We start from the raw sequence: 17,524 nt of genomic DNA, 5'->3' as shown, positions 1-17,524 counted from the left end.
CTGTGCTGCATTAGGATATCTAAGTATAAAATAACACAGTATATCCAACTTCAATGCAGTAATTGTTGAACACATTTTTTTTAGTCTTATTACTTTCTGGAAGTTTCTTCCAATAGGTTTTTATAGACTCAGAAGAGTATGATTAATTTTTCTTTCAGCAATTTTAATTGAAAATTAATTACTAAAATTATTTTTAACTTATATTAAAAAAAATTAAAATAGTATTAAACTGTGTAAGTTTTGCTACAAGTCTAATATGAGTTATGCTAAGAATTAGTAAGTTTTGGTTATATATAAGTAGAATTAATTTTTTCTTATTTAAAAATTCTGTGTGTCATCTAAAATTAAAAATATATTAACTCATCGTTAAAAAAATTTAATTTTGTGACATGAGTTTTATAATCAATGTTAAATTATAAGTAAAACCATTATAATCTCCAGTGGTGCTCAAAAAAAAGTTAAAAATATTAAGGAGTAAAAAATTATTTATTTAAAGTTCTTTTTGTTTAAAATCTAATATACATTTATTGAAATCAGTTTAATATTTCCTTGAAAAAAATATCTGAATAGCCTTTCCTTTTTTTAATAATAATTAAATTTGTTGGACAATTTTCTCAGTGGTCCAGTGAGAAAAAAAATCTTAAATTTAATGAGGGCCTTCTGAGCCAGGCCGACACTGCGAAAAGATGATTATTTTGCCAATGTTTTCATCTCGTTAGCTTAACGCGTATCCTGCAAATACAAATGTATTGTTTTATAAATACAAAATGAAGTTTTTTTAAAAATTTGAATTAATTTTATATGTACTTTTTAGAATATGAAAGCATATTCCAAAAAAAATAAAAATAAATTTTCAAAATAAAATCACGTAATGTAATGTATTATGTTTTGTAAAAATGTAATTATATATATGTCTTATAAAAAAAGTTGTACAGTTTCAATATTACATTATTATATTTGATTTCCATTTAATGAGAAAAAATGAATAATTGTTTGATTATCAATCATGCTTATAAATTAAAATATTTCACTCTATACGTGTATTTGACAAAACTTCAAATAATCATAATGCAAATGAAAAAAATTGAACTATTATTTAATGAATTAACTGCATATTTTTAATCGAGTTAGTTAAGTTTAAAACCAATTTACTTAACAGAAGATTTTTGTAAGTTTATGATAAATCATAAACTATTGTTCACTATTAACTTATAACTGCCTTGTGTTTACTTAATTTGACTAGAGCGTAGGAGTATTGCAACAAAATATTTGGGAACTCTAATTACATAATTTTTTACCTAATCTAAAAAAATATTTCTATACAACAAGAAATACAAATTAATTCATTTTCGGTATAGTCTATGGCAGAATTTTAGGAGACAAAGCCCCCTCAAGTCTCTCCAGATTGCGGTCAAATCCAAACTGGACTGAATTAATTTCGTTGCCCAACTTTGAACAATGAAATGATATTAAATCATATTTTTGTTTGATTTCATATGAAACTAATTGTAATGACAGTTTTAGTGAATGGGATACCGAATATCTTTATAAACGCATTTGTTTAATAACGAATACTATCATCATAAAAACGTACCTCTATATTTTTTAACTAAACTAATTGAATGTTATAATATTAATGTGCTTACAATGTTATAATAAGCACTAATAAGGAGAGGTAAAAAAGATTTTACGTCTGAAAATTGGAATCGCTCTTCTTTCCCCTCCAAAAAAAAATTTAAGGGCTCACACCAGTTATGTTACCTTTATGTACCTATTTTATCAAAAGTCGGATACATTTCGGGGATCTTTATTGTAATAATTATTCGTTAATAGACAGTAATCAATTATAACGCTATTTTATTATATTAATTAATATTTATTAATTAGTGATAAGGGTTATATTTTTCCATCAGATAATATATTGCTACGATATTCATCTACTCCGAAATTTGATAATTTTTTAATCGATTTCGCGAATAATCGATATTCGGAGTATTCGTCGTCGTAGTAACATCCAAATTTTTGTAACCAGGTATTCGTAGTAATTGTTGTCGGAGTAAATGTATTCGGAGGATTTTTTTACAGTGTCGGAGTAAATGAATGTCGGGGCATCATCAGTTCGTGGCAATCTCCGGAACCCGTCTCTTAATAGCATTAAAACCGTGTGTTGTCAATTGTGGTTGTGGGTAAACATCTTTATCACCACTTAGGCTACGACACTAATTTAATATATTGTTGTGACCGGATTGGTAAGGTAGACAAAATGAAAAGATAATGCGTTTGAATATTAGTTAATATTTATTAATATTTCTTTTGTGAGTTTCATTTATTCTCTTATAAGTAACCAACAATATTCATCAATAATTTCTTCATCCCATAACTTTTGGTAAGGTAGTTCTATATCTATTGTTTTTTGGTCTAAACTATCTAAGTGTGCAAGAAGAAAATGCATTAAAAAAATAATAATAAAAAGAACATGCTAACTTCTATTTCCAATAAAATTAAAAAATAAAAGATAGTAAACGTGAAATTAGTTTTGTCATAGTGTTTACATGTGCATATTAAACTGTTTTATGACGTCCATGATTCTTTATTATATTTTATAGTTCAATTTTGTTCTAAACTAAGTGTTATTTATATATAAACCGAGTAACTAAAGACTTTAAATAAAAGTCAAGTAATGCAAAATATATATATTTAATACTGTTTTAGTGCGTGTAGTTTGTTTTTTCCTTAGTACTTAACATCCTTGAGTGAAAAGTAACGTAATTGCTCACTCCGTTAAATCTTGTGTTAGAAAAAATATTAATTTTCCACATTTGCAATTAGGTTTGGTGACTTTACAGCCAAGATGTGTCTTAGACGGACGAAAAGCACGTTGTATAAGCTGCCGCAATCAAATAAAATATGTGCATCCTCCAAGCAAACACGTAATGATACCATGTGGTCATGGTTGGTATTGCAGTAAATGCATTGATAATACAAGTTGTACAAAATGTAAAAGGGAATGCAAAGATAAATTGTGTGTAAAGTTATAAGACAATGAGTAAATCTATTCTGGTTTTATCTTTAAATAATATTATTTTAATTCGTTTCTAAATATTTTTGTTCCTTAAATATACGAGTTCTTACTTGTATATTTATACTTTATACTTTATAGTATTTATACTTTACTAATTTGTACAAAATTTCAACTTTTTTGAAATTAATTTTTCATTGTGAACCGATATAATTCATATAATATATTTTTTAAATGTAATATTAAAACAATAACACATGTTAAATTATAGTTAATCAAATAACTGTTACAAAATATATTGTTAAAAATTTATTTTATTTATGATTTAGGAATTTTCATATAAACAGTTAAATCAGAATAAACTGTTCAAAATAGATTTATAAATAATATAGTTATTTATTAGCTTCGATACGAAGCTGAGAAGGTATTAATTTTATTATCATGTGTTTTTTTTTTATTATTATTTATTTATTTTATCTTCGATGCGAAGCTGAGAAGGTATTAATTTTGCCATGATGTGTATTTTTTTTTATGTCTGTTGCCACTTTTTCTCAGCTCTCACTGTACCGATTTTTTTCAACAATACGTCAAAAGATCACAAATCGTATCTAGTTGAAGACATTATCCTTAAAAATTGAAAAATTTCCCCTCGTTCCCCTCAAATGGGGGAAATATCCAAAAAATTAAAAAATCGGTAAATCTTGTCATTTTTTTCACTTTTTTTTCTTAAAACTTCCATAACTTTTTGAAAAATAAACAAATCAACATAATTTTTTTTTATACTAAAACCTTAGATATTTACCTTTCATTTGATATCATTTTTTTGAAAATCTAACACTTAACCTGCTCATGGGGGGGATTTAAAATAGCAACTTTTTTACAAAAACTAACTTTTTCAACTTAATTTTTAAAAATGTTCCAAAAATACTTCGTTCTTTAAACATATATCAAATTAAAGGTTATTTTATGTACTACAAAATGAAAAAAAAAATTTGTCCCGACACCTTATCTTCTATGTACAAATGGCTGTCGAAATTATAAAAAAAATGTAATGTTTGCGATAAAAATCACCTTCTATCGGAATGTTTTTTGTACTTAAAACTCACATAACTTTTTCAAATATCAACAAATCAAAATAATATTTTTTTATATTGAAACCTTAGATATTTTTCTTTCATTTGATATCATTTTTTTTGGAAAATTTAACACTTAGTCTGCTCACAGAGGGATTTAAAATAGCAACTTTTTTACAAAAACTAACTTTTTTAATTTGACTTTTGAAAAAGTTCCGGAAATACTGCGTCCTTTAAACATATGTCAAATTAAACCTTATGTCATGTACTATAAAATTAAAAAAAAAAATTTGCCCCGACGACCTATCTTCTGTGCGCAAATGACTACCGTATTCAAAAATATGCTATTTTTCTATTAAAATTCTAGGTTTTGTATTTTATTTTATTTTAAAATATCTTATTAGGAGAATATATTAGACTTTCATGAATATTATATAATGTAATTGACATAGAATAAAGTTCATAAGACATACGAAATTAAACTTATTAAAATTTTTTTACTTTTCGAAAAAGTAATTTTTTAATTTGAGTTAGCTTAAATAGACAATTTTATCATGCGACAAAAGCAACGAACAGTTGCCGAATGGGAAAAACCTGTCTTTCACCCTTAGGGTACGAAGTTCAAATCCGTCTGTGGCTTTTAATAGTTTGATGGTGTCACGTTTTCATAATCGTGAGAATTATTTTAATAAAATACAGACAGCACATCCGCTGCCTGAGACTGATGAATTAACAAATAATATTTATTGCCAAGTCGGCAATAGTTCTAATTATTATAAAAACCCAATAGACCTGACCATCGTCATCAGTCGACTTCAGTGCCTTGTGTCATTCATCAGTCTCAGTACTCGGTTGTCGCTGTCCGGCTTACTGTTTAAAGTAAAGTCTTTGTTTATTCCTTTTTAAACCTATCTACTCTGTTCCACAACATTTCAGAGTACTTGTGTCTTGCACTTCGTCTGCACCTCATACCTAGGTGTTACCCTTATTCCCTCCCTATAACAACAGCCTTTCGACACCCACAGCTAACCCGAAGTGTCGGCCGAGCACGGTGACTGCTGTCGACAACACGCACATGAATACCTAGACAGCAGGCACCACATCCTCATCTTTATCTTCGTACACACATTACACATTTACACCCTCCAACTATTTATTTTACTGTGTTACGGCAATATTTTGCATTTTTTTTTGAGTTAGAATAAAATTTTCAAATCATTTGATATTTATCTCATTTAGATTCAATAACTTCAATGAATATAAAGGATCCTATCACTATAGTTTCCCCTCGTGAGAAAACATTTATATTCATGTTAATATTATTTTACTATGTGGTTCTTTTTGTGGCTACGATTTATTTTGCCAACCCTCACTAGACCTAGTTTTTTCAACGATACGTCAAATGATTCATTTAAGTTCATGATATTTAAGTTAATGATTAGTTTAAGTTATTACTCTTAAAAATCGAAAAAATATTCCGTATTCAAAAAATAAGTAGCTAAACCAGCTTTTTCCATACAAACAATTAAAATCATTAATTTCTAATATTCTTAAAATATTTATTGTGGAATTAGATTTGATATGATAAAAGTATTCAACTACAAAAGTAAATCATTTTACTTTGTAATTTATTAATTTTTAACTCCATTTGTGTGTGCTACTACCAGTCTATAATTTTTTTGTAACATGATGCTATATAAATCATTAATTTAAAAAAAAAAATTATTTTTAGTTTCACCTGAATTTAATGATGGACTTTAACAATTATAATCAAATTTTATAATACACTCAATTGAGTAAATCGCTTTAACAACTTTTTTTTTTTTTAGGTGTATAATCATTAAAATTAATTATTAAGATAAATATATTACGATAAAAATGTAAAACAATTGAACTTTTCTGATAAGAGTACTGTAAATAGTAATTATAAAATTTCTTGATTCCATATTAATCTTAACAATTTAATTTTTTTCTATTTAATAATGTCAATTTCAAACTTGCAAGTTTAGCTAAAAGTTATGGGAATTAATTCATTTTTTTTTATTATTACTTTCACTTTAAAGGACAAAAAAAGTAGGTTTAAAATAATTACTTTTTATATATTAAAAATCAAAATCAATAATAATTTGAAAACAATTAATTTTAAAAATTATATAATATATAATTAAAAGAATTACTAATCAGGGTATAATTAAGGAAATAGAAGTTGATTTTGCTTTTCTTATGATAGTGATTTTGATATCACTGCCAGATTAAATGTACACTGGACCCAACTATGGAACGTCTCCACTATGTCTCGACCACATTGTGCTAGGTTTTTTTTTATAAATAAAATTATTTAAAAATTGTAAAATTGTACATATTAACCAATAAATTAATATGCTTGCCAATGTTAAGTTATAAGTAAAAAAGTATTATATGATATGAAAAAAGACATTCTGACAAGAGTAGTTAATCTTACAAGACATTGAAAATAATTTTAATAAAAAAGAGTAATAATATAAAACAGATAATTCAAAATAAATTCTGTCAAATTAGATTTATAAGTAATATATAGTTATTTATTTTAAATGAACATTTGCTATTTTCTATCAATTATTTTAAATAAAAAAATACGTATTTTTGCATGTATAAATAATTAATAAATTATAATTGTTCATATATTATTCAAATACAAAATAAAAGTTTATTTTTAATCGGGTATTCAAAATATACTTGTGACTACTACTTATAAAAATTCATGTTAAAGTAATTTTTGTAATTCAAAAATATTTAGTTACTATATAATTTATTTCAAAAGTGTTTAATTTTAGTCGATAAAGTATTTTGAAATTTAAGAATTATAGAAAATTCTCTTAAAATAGTAACATGTTACTCAATAAAGTGAATTTAATACTTTTTTTTATTCACACAATTAATCAATCCATTTGTGTTGATCTAAATAATATCACACCTCAGGTTGTTCAATCTCTTCAAGGTGAATATTCAAATATTATGCGTGTCATGTTAAAAAATCATCCTTATTATATAGTTTCAAAAAATAAGCTAAAGTATTGTCCAGTACATTTCAGTCAGGTAGTAAATTGTGAAAGAGTTCCTTATGACGGTATTGAAATAATAGATAGAAGTTTGACGAGAGTGATTGATGATTGTGTGGAATATGGAAGATATACTTTGGGCTATGCGATCATTGTGAATGCTATTGAAAGTCTGGGCTTTACATATATGTATCAGTTCTGCGAATTTGCAATAGAAATGAATAAAATAGGTGCTAATATTTCATTATACTTAGATAAATTTAGTGAAAATCTTCATTCTATAATTGTACCAATATTTAATAAAGAATGGATTTCTCCTGAACCATATGAATGTATTTTAAATGTTTACAAAGAACACGAATATAAATATAAGAATTACGAATTCAATAATGTAGACGAAAAGTACATGAGTGATCTACTAAGCTGCAAGAATTTAATGAAAAATAAAGTACACTTTTTAACAGAACCTCCTGAAAAATCAATGAATAATATGTCTGAAGAAAATTTAATATCAATACAAAGATATAATAATAAAATTATTGAGGAGTTGTTGACTAAAGGGTCAGATTCTTACAAATTTATAACTGGATATAAATGTAAGAAGGAAGTTTTTTTTTAAAACGTTTTATAACATAACATTATTTTTTATGAAAAAAAAAATTAATTAAATAATTTATGAAATATTTTTCTGTAAAAATTTGTTTTTCAATTCCAAGATAATGGAACTAAAAGCTAATTTATTCAATATAGATTTAGAAAAATTCATTTTATACTATATTTAAAGTATATTCGGTTAATAACAGTTATTATCCAAATGTACTTATAGTGTAATTTGAATATAAAATGTATAGTTACTATACATGTTTAAGAAACTTATTTTCAATATTATTCGCTGGTGTTTTTTATGAGTGTTAAAAGCATAAAAATATACTTGAAATGCTTTTGAACTATAAACTGAAATTTAAAATTAGTAGAAATTCATATCAATAAAAGTCTTTAATAATTTATTTATTTATTTTGCTGCAGATGAAACCTCTTGTTTGGGGAATACGTATCACCATAGTGGTACAATCAGTAATATTCACATTTTTTTACCATGTGGACATGGTTGGAGTTGTGGATATTGTAATGTACTTAAGGAACAGTGTCCTGTATGTCATCAACAGATTACAGGTACTCAAGCTATTTATATAGAAACACCTGTGTCAATAGTTGAAAAAGGTATATAAATTATAGTTATTTATTGAAACATTAATGAATTAACTATAATTAGCGTCTCTTTATACTGTCTTACGTACTGATTTATATTATTTAAATATTAAGTAACTGTAGTAATTAAATATTTCAGTATAAATTATTGAAACTATGTACTAGTACTACGTGATATTACAAATTAATGGTAATTAAAGGAAAATAATAAACGACTAATGAAAAAAATAAATATGTTTGGATTTTTAGCTTGATGTGTCTAAATACTTTTTTTTTGCTTATCATATACTTTTACTAGAATTAAAGTCACATGTTGTCAATTGTAGTTGGGGGGAAACATTTTTATCACAACTTAGGCGACGCCACTAATTTAATATATTGTTGTGACCTGATTGGTACGGTAGACAAAATAAAAAGATAATGTCTTTGAATATTAGTTGCTATATATTATATTTAAATATATAATTATCAAAGAATCAATTTTATTCAACAAAAAATGGAACGCATCGGTCTTAATATTTCTTTTGTGAGTTTCATTTATTCTCTTATAAGTAACCAACAATATTCATCAATAATTTCTTCATCCTATAACTTTTGGTAAGGTAGTTCTATATCTATTGTTTTTTGGTCTAAACTATCTAAGTGTGCAAGAAGAAAATGCATTAAAAAAATAATAATAAAAAGAACATGCTAACTTCTATTTCCAATAAAATTAAAAAATAAAAGATAGTAAACGTGAAATTAGTTTTGTCATAGTGTTTACATGTGCATATTAAACTGTTTTATGACGTCCATGATTCTTTATTATATTTTATAGTTCAATTTTGTTCTAAACTAAGTGTTATTTATATATAAACCGAGTAACTAAAGACTTTAAATAAAAGTCAAGTAATGCAAAATATATATATTTAATACTGTTTTAGTGCGTGTAGTTTGTTTTTTCCTTAGTACTTAACATCCTTGAGTGAAAAGTAAAATATTAATTTTCAATATTTGCAATTAGATTTGTTGGACTTACAGCCAAGATGTTTTTTAGACGGACGAGAAGCACGTTGTATAAGCTGCCGCAATCAAATAAAAGATGTGCATCCTCCAAGCAAACACGTAATGATGCCATGTGGTGATGGTTGGTATTGCAGTAAATGCATTGATAATAAAAATTGTACAATTTGTAGAAGAGAATGCAAAGATAAATTGTGTGTAAATTTATAAGACAATTAATAAATCTATTCTGGTTTTATCTTTAAATAATATTAATTTGATTCGTTTCTAAATATTTTTGTTTCTTAAATGTACAAGTTCCTACTTGTATATTTATACTTTATACTTTACTAATTTGTACAAAATTACAACCTTTTTGAAATTAATTTGAAATAATTACATTAAAAAATAATCAATATGAAAACTTGATTAAGAGACAAGGACAAACATATAAAAGTATGTTTGATACTGAATATTAAATTAACATTGTATTATTTTGTCTGCTCATAATATTACAGCTTTACTAATTTAATCAATTAATTGATTGAAATATCTATTTAATTAGATTGACCAATTGAATCAATAGGTCGGAAGTATTGGCGTTCTAGACAAAAAAAAAATTCGGCTAAGTAAATAGCTTTTAGTTACGCACCAAAGATAAAAATTCGAAATATTTACAAATAATTACTTTAATTTCAATTTTTGAATATAATATAATATGTCTCACAACGTGAAACCTATATAATATTAAATATTTTTAAAAGTACTTTATGATGAAGAATCTAAAAACCCAACCTAATCCGACAGTATTTATTCTATGAGTTATTTAACTTTAAAGCCAAACACGCAAGGTTCTTTAATTAATATATAAAATTAATATACACGCTTATTTGTACTTTAACAGATTCAAACGTTATTTTTGTTTTAATATTTTATATGCGGAAGTATTTTGGATATTTTCGTTTCATATGTAACAAAAAGGTTTAAGATATTAAATATAAATAAAATAAATAGTTCAACGTTTATTATTTTTATTTTTACAATTTAAAATTTGTAGTTTACTTTATTTTCTTGTAAACCTACAATAACTCTCTTTGTTTAGTAAGTGGAAAGCTAATATTATTTATTATAAACAACAAGGTTCACAAAACTATGATTTAAAATTTTTTTATTCTTAAATTTATTTCTAATTAGATACATTAATATCTTAAGGATCGATATAAATTTTAAAAAAAATCTAATATTAAATCCTAATATTATGCGTTAAATATAAAAGGTATGTTTTCGCCTTCCTAATCGTTTTCTCAAAATAAAAATTTTATATTAAAGCTATTAAATTGTAATTTTATTTATTCAGTTTAAAAATATGTATTTAAAAAAATATCATATAATTTATACATATTGATCAAAATCTGGTAAGACACTCATTTTCTCAGAAAATATTGAGAATTTTAAATTTTATTATATAGAAAAAATATCAAGGTTAAAAAACTCTACAATAATATGTAGTCAACCATTATTTTTTTCGTCCCTTCAAGGATAAAAACCCTGATTTATAATTTTCTAATATGGGAACCCTTATTTTTAATTTTATAATATGGTTGAAAAAAAATTACAAACAATTTTGTTCTGATAATTTTTATTATCCAATTAACCGTTAGTCTGTTACAGCTTGTTAATGTTAAGTGATTTTAGGCCAAATTTTTTTTGTAATTTTACTATATTAAATACAGAAGTCATTATTTTTATTTGCTGTTGCATAAACCAAATTTTATTGATCAAGTTATGACAGGTAAATTAGCTATATAAATTTACTACGCACTAAATGAGGGATAACAATAATAGATTCAAACCAGGTTTTCGGTGTATTATTAATAGCTAAGTCTATGATTTTGTAAGATTAAAGGATCTAACAAAAATACCGGTTGCACTGCCACCGATATTATGAAACGTATATTTTTTCTGGAAGTCAAAATCTTTAAACAAGTATAAAACGTAAACGGTTGTTTGTATAAAAAAAATTATGAGAAAAAAATTGTTTGTAATTTTTTTTTCTATCATATTATCAAATCAAAAATAGTGGTTCTCATTAAAAAAAATTATAAATAAATATTTTTATCCCTGAAGGGATAATCTTTTTTAACTTTAAAAGGTAAAACCATCAAAATTAAAAAAATAAAACTATAGAATATTTCATAATTTAAATAAAAAAATACAGAACTAAAACAGGTTAAAATAATAATAACAGAATCGCACTGATAAATAAAATTCAATCATATAAAAATTATTTTTATAGTTCTATAAAACCAAATCTTTGGCATTTAATACGATTATTTCGTTTTATTGTAATGATATTACCATTGATGATCAAATAGGCTTCAATTAGAAGGATAATTACACATTGATATATTTTTAATGGTTATTAAAACCATTTACTTGGCCGATTTTTTTTTTTTTTTGTCTAGAACGCCAACATATCCGACCTGTATCCAATTGGATCGATTTTTCTCAATGATTCGTCAAAAGATAAAAAACGGATCTAATTGAAGTTATCAGTTCTTAGATTTGAAAAATCCTTTTAGAACCACAAGAAAAGTCCCAAAAAAATACTGCTGTAATAAAACAGTCGATGTTATATTTTTAGTTTACATTTTATAATGAAAATACTTTTTGAAATTTTTATTCATAATCAATCTTTTACTATACCAGAGACATACATTTTTTGAAAATCTAATCAATATGTAAGGTATAGTAAAGCTTGACAATATCAAAGAATGTTTGATAATATTATAAAAATCGGGCGGTTTAAACCGACACCAAATAAAAGCTAATACAATGTACCTTATAAACAAAAAAACCTATCCAAAACCATGATTATTATTTAATTATGACAATTAGAAATGTGAAATTATTAATCCTAGCAAGTTTTATTAGCCTGTATAATTAAATAGTACGTAGTATATAATAGTATGTTATTAAATAAAATAAACATTTTTTTTTTTAACGGAATTTTTTTTAAAAGCCACAATTGTTATGAATAAAATATAATAAATAAAATTATTTAATAATTATAAAAATTTTACATTTTAACTATTAAATTAATATACTTGACAATGTTACATTATAAATATTGAAAAAAGTTAAGACTTAAACTGTTTTTCAATATTTAATGTATTTTTAATATGGACTCATTCTAAAAAATATTTTTGACCGAGGTTATTTAAAACCATTTAAAAATATTACTTGTAAAGCATTCCTAAAACATAAATTATATGAATAATAATTTGAAATCTAAATTTATTTTACTAAATGAATTTAATGTAAATTCTAGAATAAACACATGTACGTATGTGTCAATGCATAAATTATTTTATTTATTATTTACACGCATTCAGAAAAATGTAGGGCAAGTTGATATCATAAGGTTTTTTTAAAATTTTGTAAAGAAAATATTCATTGCAAAATTTTGTTAGAAATACTTCATGATATATTCAGACAAATTTACCAATTGAAAAAAAGACCCCCATTTAACTAACAGATACCTTAAAACTAGAAAAAATCATTTAAGGTTTAGATAAACGAGAATATTGATCATATTTACGCAAAAAAGATTTTTGTTTACTATCATAGTAAATACCTTTAACTTGGTTATTTTTTTAATCATGTGTTTTCTCCCACCATCGGGTTTTTTTTATTCAAAAATAGGGAACTCGCTTAATTATTTATAGAATAAATATAAATTGAATATTTTTATTTTTAGTAACCATTAGTCACATATCATTCTTGAACTATTAGCTATTTAAAACTTTTTAAGTTCTGTCGTACGTCGGTAGTGCCCCAACGTAGACACAAAAGTTTAACACAAATTTATTAATGTTTTATATATATATATATATTGACGACGAGTTCGTCGTTCGAGCTCTTCTTGAGTCCTCCCGTTGGATAAACTGATCAGCCCCAATCCCTCTAATTAGTGGACTACTAAAGGGGTAGAGTTTAGTCCCGTCAGCCACAGTCTAGCTCAAAAGTAGCAGACTGAAGGGTGGCTCCTTGTCAGCCACCAGCACAACTACCTTTTTACTATACCCACTGAAGGCGGTTAAGCCCAAAAACTAGCCAGCTCGTACACTAATTATTAAGATTGACTAAAGAACCAGCAGCCCAACCTAGACTCTAGCCGCACACACACACACACACACACACACACACAATTTCGAAATCACCGTGAAAATAAAATATTTGCGCTAAGTCAAGATTTTTAAATAGTTATTTTTATTTACGAAATGTATTAAACACAAAGTCAAATATAATATAAAAATTTAACACAAAAATTAATTAAATCTTACAAAAATATAAAGTTATTCTTACACCAACGACCTAACCTGTAACTCGACGTTTCTTCGACAAAACGTCCAGTCTCGTCTCGCCCAGTATCGTCCCCCTATACTTTTCATGTTTCCCTTTTATATTCTTTTTCCCACCATTATTAATTTGCTTACCCTGCATTTCCCTTTTATATGGAATTATTAAATTGCTTAAGAGTTCAAAAATTGCTTACTACTATTGTAAAGCTTATATTATACTAAAATCGACGTAATTCAATACTTCCTCATCTAATTACTACAGTTCGTTCCTTATACATTGTTTTTTTTTCAAATGAGAACATATTTTTTGAAATGTTTGAGGTTTTATTTTAATAATAAATGGCATTTAAACTTTTAACGTATTATAGAATAATGATTACGGCAGCAAAATAATATCACAATTAACTGAAAAATAAGTAATTATAATTATTATAATTTTTCATAACTACAAACCATTTGTCCTTTCTTTGGCAATACCCTTCGATGGCACTACCGGATATAACGAGTCTCCACTCGCAGCAACGTTTTCATTCGTAGTCTTGATATCAGCTACACTTTTTTATTCTTCCTTTTACATACCTTTTTTATAAAATGTATAAATCTGCTAAATATGCTTTTTTTTGTAGCATTGTTATATTTTATAAAAATAAAAACACTAAAAATTACTCTTTAAATTGTACTAAAGCATAATAATTAAATGTTTAGAGACTCAAATTTCCATAGTAAATAAACTATTATTGTATCATAGTAGTTTAAAATCATAATTTCTATTTCTTTATAATCCAATTACTATTTCTTTAAACCTGTTCTGATTTAATTCAAATATACATATACATAACATTATGTTTAGAAAAAACATATTTACCTAGTGCAAAAATTAAATTTCTGGGCTCCTCGAGCTAAAAAATCTACCAAAATAGTTTACTTTTCTCTTAAAATATTTTAGATTAACTACAGTAAATTTAATAGTATTTTAGAACATCTAAAAATACAATTTTAAAGTTTTATGATTAGTGTTTAATATTACTGTAGACGATTTTTATTAGTATCTTTTTCGTACAGTTTAAATGTTATAGTCGTTAATTTTTATCGAACATTTGTAATTGTACCTTATGATCACAAAAAAATATTAAAAATAACGGAAAAATATGTTTAAAAACGAACTGTCGATCGTATTTTACATAAAATGTAAAGTTGTAAAACTAATAGACTGGTGACATATCACGTCACTAGCGAATTGTATTTTTATAAATTACAAACCAAATAAAGTACAAGTACGTATTATGGTGAAGAACAATAAGTAAATTGGATATCGTACAATGGATAACGAGTCTTTATTAAAGACCTAAGTGAGGTGCTCATGTGCGAGTACATCATCAAAATGGGCTCTTAACACACGAACTAGACATGTGCTATCCACGCAATATTAGGAAGGGGACGCGTTTGAGAGCGTGATAATTATTATTATTGTAGACGATGGACTAACAGTAATTTTTCAAAACTGGAGAGCAAAAAAACACTAATGCAAATCAACGGTTTACTATTATAACACAATAACAATATTAATGCAACGCTATTGCATTAAGGTAACGAAATGGCTCTCCGATATAAATCACTCGTATGCGAATTGAGTGGTGGTAGTTTCACGGAACGTCCGAGTTTAACTGGCTTGTGATAAATGTGCCAAATTTGTTGAATTCTTTTCGTCTCTCCGGATCGAATTTCCATTAAGGGCCTCTGGCATCTATATAAGCTATCGCACATAATGTGACCACTCCGACGGTCGACCTAAATACAGCACGTCTCTTATTTTCAATCGTCTTCGGCATTATTGTTACTCGATAATTACATTCTACTAACCGTCAGCGTCCTACTGATTCGGGTATACTCGCAGCGTATTCTTCCACAGGCTTCCTTATTTCCTACCGACCGTCAGCCGAATCTACCCATCCCGACGCGTACACATCGTTTATCTTCTGCACAATGTTACGCACGTATGTGTGCACAATTAAATCCGACTGCCGCGCAATATATAAGCCATCACAGAGCCGAACGTTCATTTCGGAAGAAAAATGTTGATAAATAATGAATATGCTCCGTGTATGTTGTCGTTAAATGGTCCTGTATGATGCGTCAGTAGCCCTTTACCACACACGACTGCTCGTGACCACCTCCCGATCCATTCTCCGATCAATCGTTAATATATTTTGATAAATCGCTTTGATCGTGTTGTCGATTATACGCAACTTACGTACGACATTATCGAATAACATTGTGTAATACTGTTGTATACAAAAGTGTAATGGTCGCTGCACAAGTAGCATTACAACTGGTGACTGAAGAAAAGGCGATAAGGTCGATTAAAAACGTCTTGTCCTGTATTTTATTTTTCTCGGATAGATTCAATTAACCGGAATGTATTAAAAGAGGTTCGTAAAAACATTTTCAATGTTCTCGTACATATGTGCCGCAAATAAAATGATATGTTATTTTTGTTTGTATTGTGATGAAGCCTTGATAGGCTTAGCGCGTAGAAGGCCAGCAGAATTAGCACAATAGCTAAAAATCACTGATCCGTATTTATTTTTACTTGTATTCTATAAGTGTTAATTCACATCAAAGGGGTCATAGAGTTATCCCTCGTTTTAGTATTCTGAGGTATTGACGTCTCAGTGAATGTGCTATGCTGTCGTTTTAATCAAAACATTGTACAATTTTTAAACGTGTACGAGTTAACGGAATTGATTTTTAACTATGAAAACCATCCCTGAACATTTTTCTAATAGCCAAACGAGTCTTATGTACAATATATTATAATAAGTGTGTAATTGTATACAAATATGTGTATTACGTTTTTAAGTATGCGTCGAACCTATCTCGTATTTTGAAGATTTTTATTAATAAATGAAATATAATTATTTACACAATTTTTTATCCGATTAGTTTTTTAGAATCCCTCTTTTTTATGTCTTTCATTTGATTAATATATTATTGCTTATACAAACTGTCTGGAACGACAATAGAGTGATATTAAAAAATTGGATCGAACTAGTTAAACAGAGAATATAAACAGTAGATTAATTCGATGAGTGAATGTAAAAACGTTTTGCTTAGCTTTATTTCACGCTCGTTATTTCAATTTTTGTGTATAAACGTTTTGTGTTGATGGACCTGATCTGTATACACAAAAGTCATACCGAGGCTACATCACAACGACTTAGGTACAATATAATATTATGTATAAACTCCAGTCTTAATGTTAGTGTTTGGCATGTGGTTTTTTTTTTTTGCTTCTGACAGGGATTAAAAAAAAAAAAGAATAACACAAACTCTCGTCCTAATTATGTTTACATTTTATACGCACACACACGTATTATGAATTTGTTAGGCCCATCGATATTATTATTGTGTATTTTGTTGTCTGTTGTCTATCACTCTCATCTTATAGTCATCTACCGTAGTCACCGAGATCTTGAGAAAAACAAAAAGGCGCCGTACCCACTCGATATCGTATGTTTGGCTGTCTACTACCGTCGCTGCCAATAACATTATCATCATCGCGGTAGCCGCCTCCAAAGCCCACTCGATAAGTACACAAAATAAACCAGAAAAAATAATACTCAAGAGATTGTTTCTTTTTTTTCCGTACCCTTAACGGTTTCTTTTCAATAGACAACTATTGCTGTCAAAATAAACAATCATGGCATGACCCGGATGATTTTTTTCTTCGTTCTTTTCATTCCATTAAAATTTTTCAGTTTTTAAAAGACTCCAAACATATCTTATAAACACACGCGCACGCATTGTGTACATATAATATTACTAGGATGATGACCTACG

The 17,524-nt window shown here is 26.6% G+C and overlaps 1 protein-coding gene across 9 annotated transcripts in view; it reads left to right on the top strand.

The window, feature by feature from the left end:
• Window positions 1-17,524, top strand: part of LOC126897457 (uncharacterized) — a 101,665-nt gene that overhangs the window by 57,793 nt on the left and 26,348 nt on the right. For 2 of the 9 annotated variants that reach the window (XM_050671192.1, XM_050671149.1), the window contains exon 3: window positions 2,830-3,271. The exons of 1 other annotated variant lie outside the window; for it this stretch is intronic. In XM_050671192.1, the coding sequence (XP_050527149.1) occupies window positions 2,830-3,038 (209 nt within the window). In that variant the 3' untranslated portion in view covers window positions 3,039-3,271. Of the gene's footprint in view, window positions 1-2,829; window positions 3,272-7,360; window positions 7,727-8,156; window positions 8,352-9,342; window positions 10,320-17,524 lie in introns of those variants that run through there. 6 more of the 9 variants (XM_050671185.1, XM_050671139.1, XM_050671123.1 and 3 more) reach the window with 6 other exon arrangements.

This window comes from Daktulosphaira vitifoliae, unplaced genomic scaffold (genome assembly GCF_025091365.1).
Source record: "Daktulosphaira vitifoliae isolate Bord-2020 unplaced genomic scaffold, ASM2509136v1 Scaffold_1, whole genome shotgun sequence".
In the NCBI taxonomy this organism is placed as follows: domain Eukaryota; kingdom Metazoa; phylum Arthropoda; class Insecta; order Hemiptera; family Phylloxeridae; genus Daktulosphaira; species Daktulosphaira vitifoliae.
This window is presented reverse-complemented; position numbering and strand designations above follow the sequence as displayed.